At 35.9% G+C, this 21,000-nt stretch overlaps 1 protein-coding gene across 11 annotated transcripts in view; it reads right to left on the reverse strand.

The window, feature by feature from the left end:
* Positions 1-21,000, reverse strand: part of LOC149539079 (Mitochondrial substrate carrier family protein) — a 159,732-nt gene that overhangs the window by 47,698 nt on the left and 91,034 nt on the right. For 6 of the 11 annotated variants that reach the window (XR_016356157.1, XM_089800434.1, XM_089800435.1 and 3 more), the window contains one exon: positions 19,371-19,408. Coding sequence is in view for 10 of the 11 variants with exons in the window: in XM_089800434.1 (XP_089656560.1) it covers positions 19,371-19,408 (38 nt within the window). In the remaining variant the exon portion in view is untranslated. Of the gene's footprint in view, positions 1-19,370; positions 19,412-21,000 lie in introns of all 11 variants that reach the window. The other 5 variants (XM_089800433.1, XM_089800427.1, XM_089800431.1 and 2 more) reach the window with 1 other exon arrangement.

Raw genomic sequence — 21,000 nt, forward strand, 5'->3', positions numbered from 1 at the left:
GAGCAAGTATTAATAGGCCTTTCATGCAAGAACAGATCTGAATGATCTTGTGCAATCAGATCAGTATAATATCAAAGTTACAGATTTAACAGTAATAAGGTGTCATAAAGGCAGTTCAACATTCTTGAATTATAATTTGCACAACCTTGTTTGTGTCTTAATTTTGAAGGTTTTTGTCAATTTGAATCCCCAAAGGCCTGTTAGTAAGAGTTTTTCTTCTCTAACTACAAGCACTTGATTTTTGGTAGCTTTTGCATTTTTCTTTGTTTTTGTACCTATCATGTTAGTGGTTTTTAATCTTCTTTTTCCCTTGGGATAATAGCCCTTGAAATTCCACTCGTTTCGAACTTAGGCCTCAAATAGAATTGTCTAGGTCAAGTTATAATGGAAAAGGTGGGGTTTTCGAGGATGACATGTCTTGATTAAAATCCTTCAAAAGTGAGCTTTTTAATTGCAATTGCAAGAAATAAAACTATATTTAATATTTGAAGTAGATTTTGACATCCATTTTAAAATATCCGCTTATTTAGAGTTGATTTGACCATAGTTTTTAATGTTTTATGAAAATTAACCATTTTAAACCTATTTTCATATTACTTTATTGAAAACTATAGTTATTTATCAAATTTAACTTACATGAGACATTTAAAATGCATAAAGATAGGGTTTTTATCACTCATAATATATATCAACATGCAAAACACCTATTAGAAACTCACTGCCAATAAATACAAGTCCTAAATATATATAGGTGGACTTTTTATAGGCCATAACATGTTATACTTAAGTGCTTATAAGTGGGGAATTTGAACCCAAAAGCACATTTTATTGCACTTTACAAGTTTACTAATATGGTTATTGACTTGAGTTAGGATTAAAATGCATATAGGTGGGGAATTTTGACCCAAATATGTTTACCGCCTATGAGTAAAGGTAATATAATGCATGCTACTGATAAAGATCTATAACAGATATAAGCAAGTGCAAGGTAACATCAGAGAACTACCATATCTTCCATTAATATAAATCAAGGTATACATCAGGTGATAAGCACAACATCAGTGATGCCAATGATAATGATGTCGTCTTCTATTCAAAAGTGTACATATAACCTCTGAGGGGATGTGGCGTAAACCATCGCGGCCATAACTACCTATCCTTCATCCACACTAATGACCAATGACATGATTAACATTAACAACATTTTAGACAACACATAGCATTATACCCGACAATATCATCCCCCTAGAAAGAAAGTTGTCTCCTAGCAACATATAATCAAAATGGAATGATGTTAAAAATCACAAACTACACTACACTATACAAAAGAGAAGAAAATCAAGATAGGAAAGGCTAAGAGTGTGTCCCCGATGTCATAGTCGTGGATGGTGGAGGTGGGGTGGATGGTAAGCAAGCCCACAACTCGTAGACTTGTTGTGTTCTAAGCTACAAGTCTCGATCTACAACCAACTTCCTCTCCATCGTCCTCTTCACCGTCATAGCTACCTCTAGTACCTGCTTCTCCCTAGCATCAAACTCCATCATAGAACTTGCTACGCATGACTCCAACAGAACCTTATTAAACCTGGCCTCCTCCAACTAAACCAAAAAGTATCCCTCTCTATCTACATGGCTTCCCAATCTGCCTACATGGTTGCCCTCTTTGTGGCCCATGTCTCCCTCTCTTGAGCCATGTCTCCCTTCATCATCCACAACTCAGTCGCCAACTCCATACTAGTTGTCTCATGTGTGACCAAGACATGTTCTAAGCATTATACAGTGTAGTAACCTTCTCTAAAGGCCTACTCAATCTCCCTGACCAACGCAGCCACTTGAGTCTCTCCTAGACTCTCTCGCAGTGCCCAATCCACCAACATGGCAAGGGACTATGTTGTTGGCCACCCCATAGACTCATAGCAAAATTTGATCTCCTTTGTACACCCTATTCATTCAAATGTCAAGAGCCTCTCCAACTCATCTATCACCTCCTCTTGAGCTCATAACTAAGCAAAGGCTATCACCCTCCTAGCTCGAGCAACCATCTCCTACACGTATTGGCTCCATTTCACCCTCTCTAGACTCCATCTTACTATGCTCCTATATAACACCCTTCTCTACAATCACTATCACAAGTATCTCCTAAGTAGGCTCAATGATTAACTCCACTTGAGTTTCTGACTCTCTGGTGGGCTCAAAGTCTATCTTCTCTAACTCCATGAGCATCAATCTCGCTAGTGAGCTCTTAGCATCCAAATCGATTATCTCCTATGGGGCTGGTAGATCGTGTTGTAGAGAGGTGAGGGTGCCCCCAATTAGTCTCCTCAATACCATATTTACTTGTTTAGGAATGAATTTACCTATGTTGTCTCCTCTTCATCTTGCCACCCCTGACGATCTCCATCTCTCTGCATGGCACTCTCTCCTTTGTTTTTGTCTATCTGGGATCTCCCCCTTGAGGCTCTACTCTACCCAACCTCCTTCAATACTATACGTAAAGCCAACTCTGCCAAAGGTGGTGGTGCAACTAAAACATAAAGCCAACTCCGCTGAAGGTGGTGGTGCAACTGAAATGAACTCAATTGAAGGTGCTGAAACTAACTCCACCAAAGGTGCTAAAACTGTCTCTGCCTCTGAAGGCACTGTTATCATAGGTGTGATGCTCATTGGCGTGCAGATTTGGCCAAAAGGTGGAATCGTTGCAAAGGTCACCAATCCTACCGATATTGATGAAGCCTAGTGTGTAGTGTTTGACATTAAAGGTTGTGTGAACAAAACCTGTGTGGAAGGGTGTCAATGTCAAGTTGACTCTAGCAATTGTTGGCTCAATGAGATCGTCCTCGAACACCTAACTATCCCCCTTTTTTGAGGCACTAGAACTCTCTAACATCTCCTCCCATCCACTATCTACGTCCTTTGACTCAAATTCAAAGACAACTTGCCTTCGCCACTTCTGCCATGAAAGTACCTTCTCATCTATTAGCGTGTCCAAGTGCCTCCAACACATGATGGGAAGCTTGCCAGGTGTCAAGAGGCCAAGTCTCACCTCTAGTTGATCAAATGGAATTTTTATGCGTGTGGCATGTAAAATGTTTCATGTTGCAGGGTCATGAACTCGAATATTCTCTTTGCCAATAATGTAGCCCAATCATATGTAGTGTCATTCATCAGTTCATTCATCAATACTATCTAAGGGAGAATGATATCGGAGACATGACTAGACCCTATTAGTCTACTGTATCCCTAATACTACGCCATGGTCCTTCTGCGACAAAAGACTTCTTCATACCTTGATCCTTCGACATCTTTGCCATGAACTCCAATTCTAGAGGTGTAAGGCTTGAAGATACCAACTTTATCCAAAACTCCTTTGCCTCCCTCGTCATCTTTCATGCCTTCATGTCAATCTTTTTGCCATTGCACCTTGGTATACCAAACATTTGCATAAACTCCGCAATCGTGAATGAAACTCTCAAGTCTCGTCCAAGATATGTAATGTGCTTATTAGGGAATGTCGAAGGTCTATCATCATTCTGACTGCACCTTCGTAGTCCTTAATACAAAACACAGGCATCTGTATTGCCCATTGTACCTACATTGTTCTCAAATGTTTCTTTATCAGGTCATCTTCAAGGGTCCTTTGCCACCATTTCTTGCATTCGAGCCTATTCAAGCCCTCTAATGCCATACATTCTGTTGTTACTGCATCCTTTGGAGGAGTCAACGCCACTTGAACTTTGGGCCTTATTTTCTTCATCCTTGTTGGATTCAATATCTAATTTACCTGTAACTTTTACTCCTAGAAGTAACACTTGAGCATTTCCATCCATGCAATTGGAAGTACTTCCTTGTAACTATAACTTGGCTTTCCAACTTCTTTTACCAACCGCATTCATCAATAATATCACATTTTGTTGTTTTGTGCAAAGAAACAAAAACCATTAGGGTTTAGCCAATAGTGTGTGCCTTCTGCGTGTTCGATCTTTCAAATTCATCCCGTGCAATTATCTTTGTTGTTATGCTTTGCCTTGCCATAACTATTGTGCATCGGGCACCAAATCTTTCAATCGCATAGTCTTTTCCTTCAATTGCCACAATCTTCCTTTGTACAGCATTAACCGTCATTGCTTCTAGTATACTGATATATTTATGTTGTTGTGAGCAAGTTCTCTTCTTGGCATGCTATACTTTCAACCGACATATTCCTTCGTGTGTTTTAGTGTGTGCCAATACTGTATAGCCTTGCCTATCTTCCTCTAAAAGTTCTCATTTTATCAGTATTAATAGGCATCTCCTTCTCCTTGTGCGGTGAGCACCTAAACTTCTTACCGTTATAATACATGACAATATTGCTTTTATGTCTTTGTTGTGCACCCACTACCCTTGGTGCCTATAGCAATATTGTACGGTGCAGGCTTCCTTGCTTTGTATTATGCCGATATAGGCTCGCAGGCTTCCTTTGTACGGTGCAGGCTTTCAAGCTTCCTTTGTACAGCGCAAGCTTCTACGCTTCCTCTGTGCGGTGCAGGCTTCCAAGCTTCTATAATAACCTTGACTAGATATAAATTTAACAACTCCAATTCTTAACAAATTCAAGAGTTTGGCAATTTGTCAAACACTTGGCAAGCATACTCCAATATCTGTTAGTACTACTGAATATATATGTAAATTCCTCTAAACTGAACTAATCAATGGTTTATGTATTTCCAGTAAAAATTTGCTACATAAGTTATGATTCTACAAATGATGAACCAAGAGCAATTTACCATTCACTTTTTATGCTCAGTAAAAGTCTCCAGATTTCTATTAACAATGATAGCTAATGATAATTTGGAATGCTAATACAATAATCAATTCCAAATTATAATGAGGAACCTATAGTTCTTGCAGTCTGAATCTGCAGTGAAACTGAAAATACCAAAACCACAACAGCAGTGATGCCAAATCTGGAAATGCAGCACCAAATTTCACAATGACAATCACCTTCTTTGTAACAATATAGGTGATCAATAGTGTTAAAGTTTGTAACTACGATAGATATCTTTCTCTCGAAATTTGGACATTATTACCGTTATTGTCATCCTCAGCCGAAAAGGACACTTAAGTTTAATTTGTAATAATAAATGTAAAAGACATGTTACATCCCAATTTTTGACCTTATTTAAAATATAGCCGTTGAGGTTCACGTGAAGTAAGTTGATAGTTAAATTTGTAATAATCCTGTGAAATAGTAAGATTGTTAGTCATTATAATTTCATGTGAAGATAACATGCTAGTTGATTATTTATCACGAAATCATAGAATTGAATAGATGGTTAGCCGTTATGATTATTTATAACTTGTTGTGATAATATGATTTAACTGCGGAGAATTTCCTTGTAGGAAGCACAGCAAAGGGGTGGAAGCATTGTCAGAAAAGAATTAGGCACAGGAGCATCACCATCACTGGGCAAATGGGTTGAGAACCTAGCAATTTGAACATCAAGATACAATCAATGGAACTGCATGAGCTATTAAATAAATAATTTAAAACATAAAACAATTTAATTGAATTACAAAACGTACCTCAAAGGATTTTAAATGATCTTGCGCTTTATATTATAATATATATGTATATACGTACATATAGATATAAAAATAAAATGGCATCATTATATTATAATAATTTAATAAAGTGATGTCACCTCATTTATATATTTACATGTACATATATAAATATAAAATAATAATAATATTCAAAATATAATAACATTCGAATTATAATAATATTTGAACTATAATCTTCCAACTTTATTTTTCCATTTTAATATTCTTTGCTTTTAACCAATTAACACTTGGCATGATAAATTGACAATAATCTTTTATGTTACGGAAGCCAAGAAATCATGGCTTGTTCTTTTATATAGAAGCCATGAGGGGAGTCGGGGTTAGTATAATCCACACACCCGACTACAATTTTACTTACCCTCTCTACTACCTTCAGCACCCGTCTTCACTTCCATTTACAAGCAGTATTTTTGTCGTAGGTACTCGGCCATTGAGGAATAGGTATTCTGCATTTGGATACAACAGATTTTCCAATTCGATTTGCAAGTTTTCAGGCATATTAAAAATATACCTCAGGCCATGTAATGCTATTTCAATACCATTTTATTGCTTTTCCATAACAGCCAATTAGGCTCACAAGATTCTTTCTTTTCCAAATTTATTTCAAAGCTACAATACGAGTTTGCTGCATACTCCATGTTCTTTGTTATCAGTCCTCTTCTTTTAACTTTCAAAATAATTTAGCTACAACCCTTATGTAAGTGTTTTTCCAAGTATAATAAATCTGGAATTAAATATACTATCCAATAATATTTTCTAGTTAGTCACAAAACATAATTTTTCTAGTCACAGTTTGTGATAAGCATACTAAGCAGTGCTTTAGAACTCGGATTCACTGTTATTTAAATCTGTAGTTTCTATTCACCAAGCAGCGCCTTAGAACCTTGCTATGTGTGAATCGATCATCACAAAAGACTGAGTATCTCAGCATTTTGGATACATTCTTAGCAATTGAAGGAGAGCTGGTTACCAAGTCATTTTTGCAAATACATCAGGACAGACCCAACTATATCAGGTCATGTGATATTTTTACAAGTGATTTCCATAGTTGTAGCTATAACTTACCATCACTTATAACTTTAGAGAGTTGCTTAGCAATAAACATATTGATGTGTTATAGCATGGATTCATAAGCCATTTGCCAATAAATTTTTAAGTCAGCTGATAAATATTTATGCAAGTCTCTTTCTTTAAAAGAAGTTTGTGAAATGTTGGAAGATTGCAATACTCTTGAATCAATAAGAGTCAGATGCTCTAAAAATTCTGAACACCTAGGACTCACCGGCTGTTAAGCCACACAAAAGGTGAAGAGGTGAGATGAAATCCTACAAGGATTAGAGAGTAAAATCAGAATCGATACAATAAAAAAAAATTTTAAAAATCTTACTTAATAGCTCATGCATGATCACGTTTATTGTATTCTCATGCTATCAAGTCGAGTGGTGTGATTAGATACCATGATGCTCAATGGATGACAAGATGTTCCCTGTCTATTCTGGGTGGGGAGGGCCTTTTTGGTTAGAGATTGTGTGTGGATAAGTTATGGTCCAAGGTTGGGTGGTTAAGCCCTTGACAATGTTTCCCCTCTCCACAAGATGTTGAACGTGCATCAAATAAAGATAAGCTATGCATTCAAACATTTGTCGGAAATAGGTATTTTTACTTTTAAGATATATATTCAAGTAAAAGGTAAGATTAATTGAGTTGTATCATCGTTACAGTTATTTCTTTAAATGAAAGCAACTTGTATTGTCAATGTAATTGTCAACCAGTTAGATCGGTTAATCATCTAACTGAATATGGAATATATCTATAGGATTGTTATTTCAATTTTTCATATATAAGAATAATGATTATGAGCATATCTTTTAATCTTATGTTATTGCCACAGCTAATAAATCGAAAGGAGAAAAATGATACAGCGGTATCTGAAGCCCTAAGTGATACAGCGGTATTTGAAGCCCTAAATGATATAGCGGTATGTGATGCCCTAATTGATATAGTGGTATTTAATGGTAATAGTCATTTGATTTTGATATAGTGGTATTGGATGGTAGTCGTCATTTGATATTGTTATAGTGGTATTTGTAGACTAACCTGAGAGGTTGCAGAAGCATCCCTAGATTGATTTCGGTCTCGAATTTCATGGTATGTAGATTTTAATTTCCATAGTAAATTCATTGATGGTGTTTTCAATTCTTTGTTAAGAAATTGTGTTTAACTGATTTTAATCATAAATCTCATTCACATGAACATGACTGATATAACTGTCTTCCTATGAAAATGAAGTTAAAATTGTATTTCTTTGATATGTTAGTTGTTAATTAAGACCCAAGAAAAGTGGATGTTACAACATGTGACATTCACATGCATTGAGGCATGAATATTCGAAGAGTCATAATTAATTATAGGAGTTATGAGAATATCAAGAGACCTTCAGTTATAATATGAAGAGTCTCTCCTATTGTTATATATCTGCATCAAGCAAAGGATATTGTACACTTGAACATTTCATTATCAATAAAAACATATCTTTGTTGTGTGGCTTGGTTTTCCCCTTCCTCTTTGAAGGGTTTTCCCAGGATATTTCTGGTGTTTATTGGTTTAGTTTTGGTTCCTTCTTATTGTTGTTTATCACCATTGATTTCTGAGCTCTAAATTCAACATGCTATCAAAGCCAAGTTCAGATAACAACAAATAAAAGAGTCTTGCAGCTTCTGTTATTCTTGCCCGTAGTTTTGAAAATTGAAATGTGAGGTGTAGGTTTTGTTTCCTCAGTTTACGATCATGTCTTGAGAAGAATTTAAATGTCTCTATGCAGTGATATATGTCAAGGAGTTATTTATTTTCTCTGCAATAATACTCTGGATGTTTAATTGTACATTTATGTGGGAAGTCAAAGGTTCTATGCAATCTTGAATGTTTCAATGCATTGGTTGCCTATATTTATTTTTCAATAGTTGAAATGTTGAGTCTAGGACATTTTTTTTTTTGGGAGATGATATTTCATATCGGTTTTGAGAGAGAAGGAGAAGACAGAAGGATCGGCATTCTATAAATGGTGAGATTGCCTACAACAGTGAAAAATCTTCTTACTCGAACTTCTCATCTGGATCTCAATCCATATCATTCCCGAGAGGTCCCTCATTTGAATCGTGGCAAAGTAGGGGATATCATGCACATGCGCACGTAGGATCCCGATAACCTGCCTTTCGTAGCGTAAGTGCAAAATTTGAAAGCAAAGCGTGCAACAATTGTCATGTTAGGTTTCGAGTGTGGTAGTTCAATAGGCCAGAAGAATCTATCAGCAATCATTTCACGACATGAAGGAGCTCTTGTTGTCCGATCATTTTGATACGCAGATCGCTGACATGATTGCAGACAAATATGTCATTCATTCTTTCATACGAAACTTGTCAACATGAGTGTGTAGGATCATGTCTATCGCAGAGGATCGTGAATGCCATTACTACCAAGCCTACAATCTTTCTCAACATATTCTGGTAATCTTGTTTTGATCATTTTTCTTGGATCGGTGTATCAATCCTTGTTCTCTGTTTGAAGTGAGGCTCGTATTCTTATATTGTGCTTGATGAAGGCAGTGCTTTTATCTTCAGGGTGTAAATATATATTTTGGTTCTAGATTTCTTTATTGAGGATAGATTCGATCATATGTGAGACTTTCGTAATTTTTTTGGTGCTTTGGTCTTCTATAGCATCTATTGCAAGAGTTGCAATGGCTCGCTGGAAGTTTTCATGGGATTCTTTCTTTCTTGTAGAGTGTAAATTCCGTATCTTCATGTTGTTGTGAACTTTTTCTTGTGTATCGTCATTGGTTCTTATTTCTCTTACGTGGCTTTACCATCGGTGTATGTCTTCAAGACAATGAATTCTAGGTGTGATTTATTGCTGATGTATTTGTGCTTGGCCATTTTTTGAATGTCATCGGTTCTATGTCTTTCTTTTTCTTGATAGCGGCCCTTATTTATCTTGGCATGATTGAGGACTACAACCTATTTCAATGATTATCTGTCAAGATGGCTTGGTAATGGTGGTGGTTTTAATTTTATGTCTAAATGTTTATGATTCATGTTCATTTGAATGTGTTTTACTTACCATCAGTTTCCTCCGTGAATTTGTAGCCTTACCTATTCATGAATGATTTCCTATACAATCGTTTTCTTGCTCGGCATATTGAGATTATAAATGTGTCGGTTGGCCTTTTCTTATATCATCGCATGTGTGTAACGTCAAATGATCTTGAGAAGCTGTGGTTCCTCTTGGAGTTTATGATGCCAAATCTTTTTGAGACTACTAATGTGGACTTGAAGAAGATTTTGGGTGCTTCAGCAGAAGACAGAGATTTGATTGCTCATTTCAAATCAATATTGGGGCCATTTATTTGAGGCGCTTGAAATCATATGTTAGGCAGCAGTTGGTATAAAAAAGAATCATAAGATAGAGTTTTTGACAATGCAAGTCAATGCATATAAAGAGGCTATTGAAGAAAGTCATTCAGCTTCACATCTGGCAAAAAGTACAGGTTCAAACATATCAAATGTTGTCCACTTCATTCCTCAGCGTCAGATTTCGAATTACTTTATGCAATTTGTAAGATTGCAAATCATCCTTTGCTAGTGAGGTGTCTTTACACAGATTCTAGTGTAGACAGTTTGGCTAGAAAGTTGCATCCAAGAGGTGCTTTTCGATTTGAATGCACTTGGGATAGAGTTAGAGACGAACTTCTTGGTTCTAATGATTTTTCGTTGCATCAGATAAAGATAAAAGAAGAATTGCATTCAAAGAACTTACAAAACTAAGAAATTGTTTTCCAAAGCTATTTTTTGAGATATATGCAAGTAGTGTTGCGGATGCTGCTAGTGCTTCAAGTTTCTGAGAACATTTTGGGTGGAATAATTTTTGAGATAAGTATTTTAGTTTGGGTATTGATCATTATTTTAACTTTAGAATGTATATATGCTATCATTCAATTGACACTGTGGAATATCATAAGAAATTTTTTCATACTGTATGAGATTCATTAGGTTATACATTCTGGAGATAATTGTAAAGAAAAGGATATGCAACTGCAACTTTTTGATCGTAGAAAGGATAGGATTGCAGGAGTCTAGTACATGTCTAAAAGTGCATTCAGATTTATCTCTAGTTTAGTTTTATGAGTTATTTGACTGCAGGAAGCAATGAGGTGATTGTGCAGACTGCACAAGGATGTTGCTTACTGAATTGAATTAATTTGAATATGAGATTCAGAGGGAGCTTGGGTTTTAGAGGGAGATGTTCAGCTGCAAAGGGAGGTTACATTCTCTTCTTATTGTTGTGATCAAAATAATTCTTAATTAAGGGGCAATATTTATGGAATCCTCTTCATTATCATATATGCTTCTGATGCTTGTGGTATTTGTAAGATTTGAGACTTAAATGGAATTAAGTCTTGTTATGCCTATTTCTATTCTTGTATGAATAAATGAGATTGTAAGATCAGCTATGATAACTCTTTCACTATGCAATAGTGAACATCATGTTAAGAGAGTCCATGATGTCATCACGTTTAAAGATTCCGTGATGGGAGTTGGATATCATGTTGAGAGATTCCATGGCAGTTCACGTTGAGAGAGTCTGTGAACAAAGGCTTAGTTGTCAGTCTTGCAAATCTTTTCATGTTAAGTGATTCCATGAATATAAGTAATTGTTACAGGGTTTCATGTTGAGTGATTCCATGAATACGACTCATTGTTACAGGTTTTCATGTTGAGTAACTCCATGAATTATGTTTTGAATTCATATGATCAGAATTTATCATTGACATTTTTGGTTGCAGCTTTGTGTGACTATTCAGCTAAAGATCTCTCTCTTGCTAAGAGGGAGTGTTAAAGTTTAGATCTGCAATAGAGATCTTCATCTCTCGAAATCTGGACATTATTACCGTTATTGTCATCTTCAGCTAAAAAGGACACTTAATTTTAACTTGTAATAATAAATGTAAAAGACATGTCATTCACATGCATTGAGGCCTGAATATTCGAAGAGTCATAATTAATTATAGGAGTTATGAGAGTCTCAAGAGACCTTCAGTTATAATATGAAGAGTCTCTCCTATTGTTATATATTCGCATCAAGAAAAGGATATTATACACTTGAACATTTCATTATCAATAAAAATATATCTTTGTTGTGTGGCTGGGGTTTTTCCTTCCTTCTCGAAGGGTTTTCTCAAGATATTTTTGGTGTTTATTGGTTCAGTTTTGGCTCCTTATTGTTGTTTATCACCATTGATTTCTGGGCTCTAGATTCAACAAATAGCAGGCCCTAGTAATGCCAAAAGGAATGACAATCTCCAATGCCCAGCAGCAAATGTAATACACAATAATTAGTTCTACCAATTTCTCCCAACTCCTCAACGTCTTCTTAGCAACAACATATACAGAAAGAAAAGTCGGATTTTCAGCCTTGAACAAGTCTCAAAATTTAATCCACAATACTTCAATTGTGGATTAAATGCACACAAATAATCAAATCCTTATACTTCAGCAAAGGGACACACTTTGGACTCAGAAAAACCATATTTGTAATGCTTTGTTGATAAAAGTCTCCAAAAGAACTCAACTTCACTGAAAGTTTCCCAACAGAACTTAGTTCTTGAAACTTTCTAACACAACATCACTATAAACATTTAATACTTGGCTTAGGCATTTAATAAGTGGCCCCTTCCAATGATGACTCAACCCTCAACTTTAGTGATATTATAAAGCTCAATTATAACTTTATAATAAGCCACTAAATGATTTAATAATAATTTGGCCACTAAAACTATAATAACTCCCAAAATACTCATCATTTAAAGAAGTCATTTAAAATAAGAGTCATACCTATTATTTCTCCATGTAACCAAATGCACTTACTATAAATAATAAGTACACAAAACTAAGCCCAAATGAAGTCCAATTTGAGCCAAACAAAGACCAACCTATAACTTACTGAATTGTGGAGAAGATAAGACCCTCTTAAGCCAAGTAATTGCCTCAGAAGATCCTGTTTCCACAATAATTAGCCTACAAGGATCACAATAATAGGCTAATCTGGCAAAATGGGGACAATACAGTCCTCCCTCCCCGAGATTGCTTGTCCTCAAGCAATTCGGCAACATAGTGAACTCCAACCTCCACCTGGATCCCAAATGGAGAAGTATGTGTCATACCTGTCAACACTGAACCAACTGCAAGCCAACATCACATCCATCCACATCGCCTGCAATATAGTACCCAGTACCTTTGCTGATGATGTAAAGGTCAGGGCATCACCAAAAGATAAGTTCATAGGAGATCTGAGTATACTCTTCTTCCCTATAGCCACCCATATAATATATACTAGACTAGAATCCAGATCATCATCAACAATCCCTGAAAAAGACCTAGCTACAAGAGAACCATATGCACTCATGCCAACTGTATCTATAATTGCAATGGATGTAACTACATCCTTATCAGAATTTGTGGCTACAAGAGCATCACCAACTATGGCTTTAGGAAACTAAACTGTGTCTACAGATGGTGAAAACTGAGCCCAACTCCACTCAGGGGAGTGATAAACATCAATCTCAAAATGGGGATTATCATAAGACAATATTGCATCCATGTCGAACATAGGATTGTCCACAAAGTGAATATCAACATTATGTTGATGAGTAATATAGCATAACTCTGTCTCTACATCACTCACCTCATCATTAATAACATGTGTACTATCATCAGAGTACACATCTACAACCACATGCATACCGCCAAACTCCTTGGTAGATGGTTCAACCGACATAGAAGTGGTTGCTGATATGACAATATCCTCGCATGCTCCTGCCTCCACTATCACTAAATCACCATCAAACGCACAATCCTGGGGGCTCATGTCAACAACTGTATCATCTGACTCAACCTAACATGAATTGCTATGATACTCCACATCCACCATGTCCAACTCATGCAGTGTCTCAAAAGAAATGTCTCTCACATCTATAGCCACCATTGTATCATCAAATTTTCACTCTTCGTAAAAGTAATATGATGCTTTGCTCAAATCTCCGATTTGAAATCAGTTGGGTCATCTGTTTGTGATTTTGATTCAACTCATTTACTAATACATTCAACTATTTTAGAATACCAAACTATATCGCAGGTTCTTCATTCTTAGGTGGTGAAGTATGCCGTCTACAGGTATAATGTCTACTGGGAATGAATCTCCTGTCCCCATCCATAACTACTAAATACTAAACGAAACAAGTGCTATCAACTCCTGACCAAATCAGTGATCAAATAATTTTGACCCCAATTCTTGTAGGCTGGCAAGAAACCGCTCTGATACCACTGTAATAACCCTAACTAGATTATAACTTTAACAACTCAAATTTTTAACAAATTTAAGAGTTTGGCAAATTTTCAAAATACTTGGCAAGCATACTCCAATATCTTCCAGTACCACTAAATATATATGTAAATTCAAAGACTGAACTAATCAATGATTTATGTATTTCCAGTAAAAATTCGTTAGATAAATAAGTTATGATTTTACAAACGATGAACCAAGAACAATTTACCATTCACTTTTTATGCTCAGTATTAACAATGATAACTAATGATAACTTGGAATGCTAATACAGTATCAATTTCAAAATATAATAAGGAATCTGTAGTTTTCACAGTCCAAATCTGCAATGAAACTAAAAAATACCAAAACCCCAATAGAAGTGATGCTAAATCTAGAAATGCAATGCCAAATTTCACAGTGACAATCACCTTCTTTGCAGTGGTATAGGTGATTAATTGTAGGCCCTACTAACGCCAAAAGGAATGACAATCTCCAATGCCCAACAGCAGATGTAATACATAGTAATTAATTCTACCAATTTCTCCCAACTACTCAACATCTTCTTAGCAACAGCAGATACATAAAGAAGACTCAGATTTTCAGCCTTGAACAAGTCTCAGAATTTAATCCACAATAGTTCAGTTGTGGATTAAATGCACACCAAAAATCAAACCCTTGTACTTCAGCAAAGGAACAAACTTCAGACTCATAAAAGCCACAAAGGCAACAAAAGAAAATAAATATTCAAGCATGTTTTTTTCCAATGAAATGAGCTCATATTTATAATGCTTTGTTGATAAAAGTTTTTAAAAGAACTCAACTTTAGTGAAAGTTTTCCAAAAGAACTCAACTTTTGAAACTTTCCGACACATCACTTTAAATATTTAATACTTGGCTTACGCATATAATAAATGGTCTCTTCTAATGATGACTCAACCCTCAACTTAAACGAAATTATAAGGTTTAATTATAACTTTATAATAAGCCATTTAATGATTTTAAAATAATTTGGCCACTAAAAATATAATAACTCTAAAAATACTCATCATTTAAATATGTCATCTGAAATGGGAGTCACACCTATTATTTCTCCATGTGACCAAATGCACTTTCCAAAAATATAAAGGGTCCATCTCAATCAACACCCGACTTACCAAAAATAGTAAGTACACAAAACTAAGCTCAAACGAAGTCCACTCTGAGCCAAACGAAGACCAACCTGTAACTTACTAAATTGTGGAGAAGACAAAACCTTCCCAAGCCAAGCCATTGCCTCTAAAGATCCTCTATCCACAATAATTAGCCCATGAGGATCACAATAATAGACTAATCTCTCAAACTCCGATGCTGGCAAAAATGGGGACATTACAGCTTCCTTGCTTTGCATTTGGCACTAATCTTCTCCAACAGTGTTATATACAGGGGCATTGGTTGTAATTGTACAATGTTTTATACCATGGGCTTATTACAAGCTCTCTGTACAGTGAGTGCTAATCTCGTTGCATGGAGTCAAGCAGGTCATACGACCCTACCGTATTGCCAATGGCATATGGTGTTTTTTTCCTTTCTACTGGGCCAACACCATACAGCCTACACTTTTGTTTTCTCCTTTGTTGAGCTTCTCCCTTTATCACCGCACACCGACGATATCAAGGACACGTGTCAATGTTTCAACAAGATCTCATCCTACGGAAAGTTTGCTTGGATGGCGACTTTGTAAGTTGTCATACGGACTAGGATCGCCATATTATGGTGGTGTCCACAGTGATTGCTTTTTTTTTTCTTTTTTATATTTCTTAATCTACTTCATGTGGCAGCCCCCTCTAGCTCAGGTCACCTTGTCTATCAGTTTTTCTTTCATTGTAGAGCTTTAACTTAGACTCATTCACTGCCTCTGAGATCTCACATTCGTTCAATGTTCATAATTTGATAGCGCCATTGTCCTCAACTTCCCTAACTTGGTACAAAGCCAACCATTTCACCTTAAACTTTCACGGCTTGATCTTGTTTCTTCCATTGTACTTCATTACCACTATCCTGGGGCGACCCAAACCCGTTTGAGGTGCTTGTCATCCCACAACTTGCGTCTTTGTTGTGGTACCTCAGTGACCTATTGTGCCACCAGCCTCTGTTCATCCAACTTATTTGAGTTGTGCAATTTCTCCCTCAAGCTTTCCATATCCCCCAATCTGATTTCAATGGCTATCTGAAGGTTGGGAATCATGACCTCCATTGGGACAACTTCCTATCCGACCATCAATTGGAATGGAAATTTCTGAGACTTGTAAGAAGTTTTGTGAGTGCCTTGCTTGGAGTTTTTATTATTTTTCTTCCATTTTGGAGAGGGACTTTGTAGGAGAGTTCTTTTGATGGTTGGAAGGAGTTTTCTATCGTTTTGATTGCTTTGGTCTTAGAGATTTTTGCAAGTGGTGGTAGATTTATTGTTGCTTCTTCAATTTGGATCGTGAACCGTCTATGCTCTTGTCTATTTGATGTTTTTGAAATGTTAATGATGTAGAATTGATAAAAAGACTATGTACTTCTCGTTTTGTTTTATATCTGAAAGTGGATATTACCTCGCCTAAATCTTGTTTTCAATCTATCTATTTTTGGAATTTGTTTAATTACATACATGAATTTGAGTCTTAAGGTTTCAATTGGTTGAGGTTTGGAAAGGAAAATGAGACACATCTCAAACAGGTCTCGCTTTGATTTCGTTACAAAGGCTCAAATAATGCCCGATTGCATCCATCTTTCTGAGGTTGCCCCATGCATCCTTCTGTCTAATTTTACGAGGCAACTACATTGCAAAACTTTGAATTGTGTAGCTTATCTAGACACATGCGATGAATGCCCTATTTGCTTGGATTTTGGCAATTTTTGGGTTTCTGATGCATACTAGAAGAGTAGGGCTTGTTTACCTCATATTATTAATCTTAATTGATCTTTGGAGCATTCTAATGTTTGATTTATGTGATTAAATGTATTTTGAATCTATTATGTTGATACTAGTATGTTATGATTCTTGATTAGTGTTTAGGGCTTGTCCATGTGAGAAGGGAAGTATGTGTGTCCCCTAAACCAGATTAAGTGATTTTAAATGTTGTATGGGAATCTAGGGAACCTAGGTGCATGGTAGGATGGGTGCTCTCAACAGGAGACACAACCTTAAGTAGCTACCATGGTAACACACTAATGAATTTATATATTAAGTAATAACCTACTAAATGAGTTGGGTGGGGAGATTCAAATTAATAACATAATTTAATGCCTCACCCGTGCTTTGAGCACTAGTATAAGCTAAGGATGGGAGTGGGGAAGATGTTCGTGAAGACTAGTATGATCAAGCTTTCCTTGTCATCACAAAAGGTTGTTCAGTTCCGCATGAGTCTCCGCTTGGGGGTTGGGGTCTAGAGAGACTATTGGGGTAACCCAAGGGGGAGGGCTATGTTACGACACTCACCCTTCATATGACCTAGAGTCTCTTTCCATCTGGTTTCGTTTCGCCTTTGGTAGCCTTTGCTTTGTTTTATGGCTTCTTGCTTTTCCTCGATGTATTTGCATTTTGGTCATTCCCTTGTTTCTAGTTTGGTTTGTATGTTTTGTGTAAGGCTTTGGTATTCCGCCTTTGGTAGCCTTTGCTTTGTTTTATGGCTTCTTGCTTTTCCTTGATGTATTTGGAGTTTGGTCATTCCCTTGTTTCTAGTTTGGTTTGTATGTTTTGTGTAAGGCTTTGGTGTCTACCTCCTTAGCACGATGAGATGGCCCTCTAGGTTCCATATGGTTCAGTGGTAACGATCATTCTCTATCGAGGCTTTGTGTTGCTTGTGATTGCATGGATGGATCCATTTATCAATACTTTCATTTATGCTACATTAGAGATCTTCATTTTTTTGCACGTTGTATCATGTAAAATAAACTCTTGTACATGATGTAATTTATATAGTCCCTAAAGGAGAGTGATGTGATTGTAGACATGGTGATAGAGATGTAATCATGTACTTTATGTTTTTTAAATCAAGACGAATGATATTGTCAATGTATTTGGTGAAGAATTTGGTTATGTAATGCATATAAGAATACGATTAGTTAACATTCCTATGTGATTATGTGAATATTAATTTAGAGATGTAAAGCTTGTTAGTGGAAGATGATTACCTAATAATAATGTATATGTAATGGTGAACAATGGACTTGTACAATTGAACAAACGATATTGTTACTTGTATTATAAAATATCACATAATAAGGAATTCATTGGATGATGGTTAGAGTTTGTTACCTGAGTGGATTTATAAATGTTAATGCTATGGGAATAATGAAATGTCAGTTAGTGAATCAAGTGACTATATGATGATGTTAATATGATGAAAAGAACCTAGGAAAATTTGAGTTTGGTGCTTTAAAAATGAACCTAGAATTAAAGGAGTTAATGTTTATAAGTCATATGATGTAATCCATTATGTATTTAGATGATTAGGTATGTTATGGATGTGTTGCCTAAGTAGCAACGATTGGGAACCGAAGAGGACCTAGGTTAAGTTATATGATAAGGCATTTATAGTTCTGCTTTTGTGCTATGGCAGTTGTAGAATGCGTAATGAACTTACTGTTTAAGTGGGTTTTATAATCATGCTTAGAGAATATGTAGTAGTATTTTTAATTTTAATTTTTTCCAATTGCAGCTTTATTTTGGTTAGATTATTATTGTCCTGTCAGGTTGCTTAGCAGGGTGTCACAAGAGGATTGGGGTCCCTATTTTCAACCGCCGTGTGTGCAAGGGACAACAGTGTGTTTTAGACAATATAATCAGAAATATGAATTTGAACAATGAAAATCTGTTTCCTACAATTAATGCGTTCAACTCTATATTTTATTTGCTCCCAATATATTAATGCTATGGAAATGTCTTTTAATTTTTTATATAAAAAATGTTAGTTTTTTCGAAGTTATAAGTTCTTTGTAAATCCGATTTTTTGCCAATTTTTCCCAATTTTATCAAAAAATCCTACAGTTTGGTTTCGCAAATTATTCCTCAAACAATTCATGCTGCTATGATTACTTCAATTCCCTTGATCATTTTGATCAACTTGGTTTCACTGGGGCTTCATTTTGCTTCTACAATACCATCTAAATAGATACATTTGGCAAGTTTCCTAAAATTTGAATACACAAGTGGCTAACTTCCAAAACACGTAATCTGCACAAACATGTACAGAAAATAAAAGAATTCACTGTAAACTAGAATAGTGATCTGTTGCCAAAAAAACAGCATAAGAACACTAGTCTTACAAAATCTAGAATACCTTCTATATCCATTTCACTCTCTTAATACTTACAGGAAAGAGTTAACTCAGAATATATGTTTGTGTACAAAAAGTAAATCTCACCCTTTGTAAAGTCCTTGCAGGCCTTCACTCAGCAACACCTGCTATTAGCAATTGAGCATCATTAATATATAGGTTAACTGATGTTGTATCGTGCTGCAAAAAAAAAGTTTTCATTTGATGCATGTTATCTCTTCCACTGTTTATGGCTAATGCTGCAGTCCATAGCAAACATTGCAATTTCTTAATAACAATCTTGTTCAGAAACAGGGTGGAAAACTATTGCAGGTACACATAGCTAGGATGGGTTTACCACAAACTAATGAAGCTTTAAGTTTCAGGCATATCAAAATTGAGATATCTACTAATTATACCAAATGTGCCCGAGGTTGAAAAAATGTTACAGTCTGGTTTCCTGTCTCTGGACATGACAAAATGTGCACAAATATAATTTGTAAATAGATGAATGTAGCAGTCAAGTGATAAAGAAACCCACGGAAATTTTCATGGCTATGAAGGTATGAATCTAAGTAAACCCCTGTGGTGAGGCACCATTGTACATTTATCACCAAAGCCCTAATATTAGGTTGGCTAGATTATAACTTAAAGATAGATTACCATAAACACTACCAAAATTTCAGTAAGGTGAAGAAGATATTTTTCAATCAGAAGTTACCGTAGGGGCACAAACAGATCGTAGACACTCAGTCTGGCAACCAAGCAAACTATCATGGCCAAAGATCAGGTATTTCAATAGATATAATACAAAACTAGAAAAGATTCCATGCAACCTCCTAGTGATTACAGAAAAATAACATTACGCACTAATTGTCATACAATGACAAGTTGACTAGTCATATACAAGTGCGAATTGCCCCCATAATACTCCATCATGTTGGACTTATCAAACACAATTAAGTCTGTGATGGCATCCTAGCGGCCTTCATAATGAGCCTATGACAGTTTGAATCCCTTCACCCTTCACTGTTTTGTGTACCTGAATCAGCATTCCCCAGGGACAGATCCCCTACCAAACATGACCCCGTCCCTCATAGGAAGCATTTCAAGGATGCTAGAATGGGAAAAAAACTTCCCACCCCACCCCCTAGTTTGGAAAAGAATTGGAAACATGTCTGGTATGCACATTTTGTTTAGTGGATGCCTTTGTACATTAGGGGATAGACAAGGGACATCCAAACATCCCCAAACTGTACCAACTAGCTATCCCCTATGGCCCAGGCAAATTTTAGTTAATATTTTTCAAAAAACTTACACGTTTTCAATGTATGTTTGGTTTATCATCATGACATGCCCATCTAAGATTTGACAAAAATCATTAAGCATTTATGTTTATTAATCCTTTATGATTTTCAATCGGGCTTAAGTGCAAAGTCACACCTCCGTACTAAAAGATATCATGGCCAGGGGTTTGAATATACTAAGTCTAAATTACCATTAGAAAAAAGAAAACTTTATTTTCTTATAGAGTTCGCAATTCATCAAAAGTTTCAGGTCATATACCTAGACCTTTTTGACATGAAGTAAACATAAATTACACAACTCACGTTCATCTTTAAGTTGTACCTCTGCCATCAACCTTGTTAACTATTTGTTATTGAACTATACATCACTTGGCATGAGTCACAACAATTGCAACTATACATCTGACCAAGTAATAGACCAATGAGTAATA

The sequence above is a fragment of the Cupressus sempervirens genome, chromosome 9 (assembly GCF_028749045.1).
Source record: "Cupressus sempervirens isolate cs-2001-9-10 chromosome 9, ASM2874904v1, whole genome shotgun sequence".
NCBI lineage: Eukaryota > Viridiplantae > Streptophyta > Pinopsida > Cupressales > Cupressaceae > Cupressus > Cupressus sempervirens.